General features: G+C 44.4%; 1 protein-coding gene and 1 long non-coding RNA gene across 2 annotated transcripts in view; one reads left to right on the forward strand and one right to left on the reverse strand.

Moving 5' to 3' along the window:
• nup107 (nucleoporin 107) overlaps positions 1-2,154 on the reverse strand; it is a 15,937-nt gene that overhangs the window by 7,898 nt on the left and 5,885 nt on the right. The window contains exons 10-13 of the mRNA XM_017439167.3: positions 1,254-1,342; positions 1,108-1,183; positions 916-1,029; positions 700-790 (exon numbers count right to left, since the gene is read on the reverse strand). Coding sequence (XP_017294656.1) covers positions 700-790; positions 916-1,029; positions 1,108-1,183; positions 1,254-1,342 — 370 coding nt within the window. The remainder of the gene's footprint in view (positions 1-699; positions 791-915; positions 1,030-1,107; positions 1,184-1,253; positions 1,343-2,154) is intronic.
• The window catches only part of LOC119617929, a 4,147-nt gene that overhangs the window by 1,047 nt on the left and 946 nt on the right, over positions 1-2,154 (forward strand). The window lies entirely within an intron of this gene.

The following is a 2,154-nucleotide window of genomic DNA, read 5'->3' on the forward strand; positions in this document are numbered from 1 at the left end:
TTCCTGAGTTATTTGGGCTTATTTTGTATTCCACGCTACACAAACCCACAAAGAAGAGACTAGACCGCAGAAACGGTGGCGAATCACTTTAGAAACAATAAATATTGGGTTAAAGTTGCGGGAAAGTTGCGATTTTGCGGGGTTTGCTTGGTTTTGCGTTAAATGCGATCACAACATCGCAAAATCGTGGAGGGTCTGGTAATTTGTCTACGATAACAATGCTACCGCTAGCAGCAAGCTAACCCACGTTATTTCTATGAGCTTTGATCTACATGTAAACAATTTATGTAGCTTCTGTAAACCTAAATTCATGTATTCAGTAACATCGAAAATGCCGTCGTCAGCACTAAGCTAGCTGCTAACAACATTAGCCCTCAAACCTTCAAGCTCGGGCATAAAAATAATATATCTTACCTGACATATGAATACTTGTCTTAGTAATTGTCCAGTAAAATATCTGAAGATACAACGTAAACGATGAGATCCTTACTCCTGTTTTCAGCCGTAGATTGTTGATCCACTTGTGAGTAACTACTTTCAGTTTTCCTCTATTAGAGCAGCTGGAACGACCGTTTACGACAGAATGTGGGCATTATGATGCTGGCTCAACAGAAACAAACGGCCCTCCGTCTGCGTCGGGCGACGTCGTGTGAAACCCAGCAGCGGCGTTTATTTCTTGTCGCTGAGGTCAGAGCTTACCTGAGGTCCTGTTGGGGTCGTGGTAGAGCTTCCAGCCTTCCAGAGTCGCTGCTCTCCAGGCCTGACCGCAGCGTTTACACAACCTCTGAGCCTACGAACACAGGACAGACGTGACGAATATGATTTGTCTGCTGGATGCTTTTCTTTAGCATCTGGGATAGATTTCTCACATTCTTTAGTTCTCCCAGAAGCACACGCTACATTTTGATTCGTTACCTCGTCTGTCATCCCCGCTCGGATCAGCGTGAACAGGTTCTTCAGCAGCCGGGCGTCGTCCTCCCTGTCCAGGGACGCCAGGGGGCGCTGCTGCCGGAGCGGAGCGTCGGGGTCCTGGGCGCAGAGGCACAATTTACCGTTTTATTCAGGAAGACGGGGATTTTAAAAGGTCCCTGCAGGAAGGAGCCTCACCAGCTCGGTGACGAGAGGCACGGTCAGGGAGGCGCCGCTCTTCCTCCTCGTCTTCAGCGCGTGCAGAGTGTTCTCCCTGAGTCACGCACAGGTCGGGTCATTTCAACAAAAAACACACCGATTCCAACAAACAGGCGGGAACTCACCAGCAGACATTTTTGGCGTAGAATTCAATGTTATCAGAAAAAACTCCGATCTGATCCTTGGCGATGCTCTCCAACCAATCAACGACCAGCTGCAACGAACAAAAACAAACTTCTTTCAGCTGCAGGGTTAGCCGTCTGAGCGCTGACTCAGCAGTTTTAGAGTCCTGTTAAAACGTTCGGCTGCTGCGGCTTCTGGTTTCAAAGTATTTGATTTGATTTGCAAAAACATTTGTTTGAAAGCAAACTGGCTCCGGGTTTGTTTTCTGTTGCTGCTTTTAGCTTTTAGTTCGCTTTGAGATACTTTTAAACAACTTTTTGACCAATTTAGCTTTTAACGAGCGCTCTGATGTTTTTAGTTTTTAATTAAAATTCAGTTCTGAAGCAGATTTATTCAAATAAAAATCCCTAATCATTAAAAATGCCGTATTATCTTGAATTTGGAGAAACAGACTCAGTCCTAAAATCCTCTTACTAAATAAAAATAAAACTAAATAACCTCCCGTGCTTCATTTCTTTAGTTTAACAGTTTGTAAACACTTTAAAGAGACACTTTATGTACTGAAGTTAAAACACGATCTTACAGTAAATCAGACCCTCCAGGATTTTGCAATGTTGCGATCGCAACTATTCACGCAAAATCAAGCAAACCCCGCGAAATCTCAACTTTTTCCAACTTTGCCCAAAACACTGCAACTTTAACCCAATATTTATTGTTTCTAAAGTGATTCGCCACCGTTTCTGCGGTCTAGTCTCTCCTTTGTGGGTTTGTGTAGCGTGGAATACAAAATAACCCCAAATAACTCAGGAAGAAGACACGTGACGTCACTTCCTGTTAACATCAGAATGCCGGGAGCGTGCAGGAGCAGCGACTGAAGCCAAAATGTGCGCTAATGCTTCACAT

Source organism: Kryptolebias marmoratus, linkage group LG18 (genome assembly GCF_001649575.2).
Source record: "Kryptolebias marmoratus isolate JLee-2015 linkage group LG18, ASM164957v2, whole genome shotgun sequence".
NCBI lineage: Eukaryota > Metazoa > Chordata > Actinopteri > Cyprinodontiformes > Rivulidae > Kryptolebias > Kryptolebias marmoratus.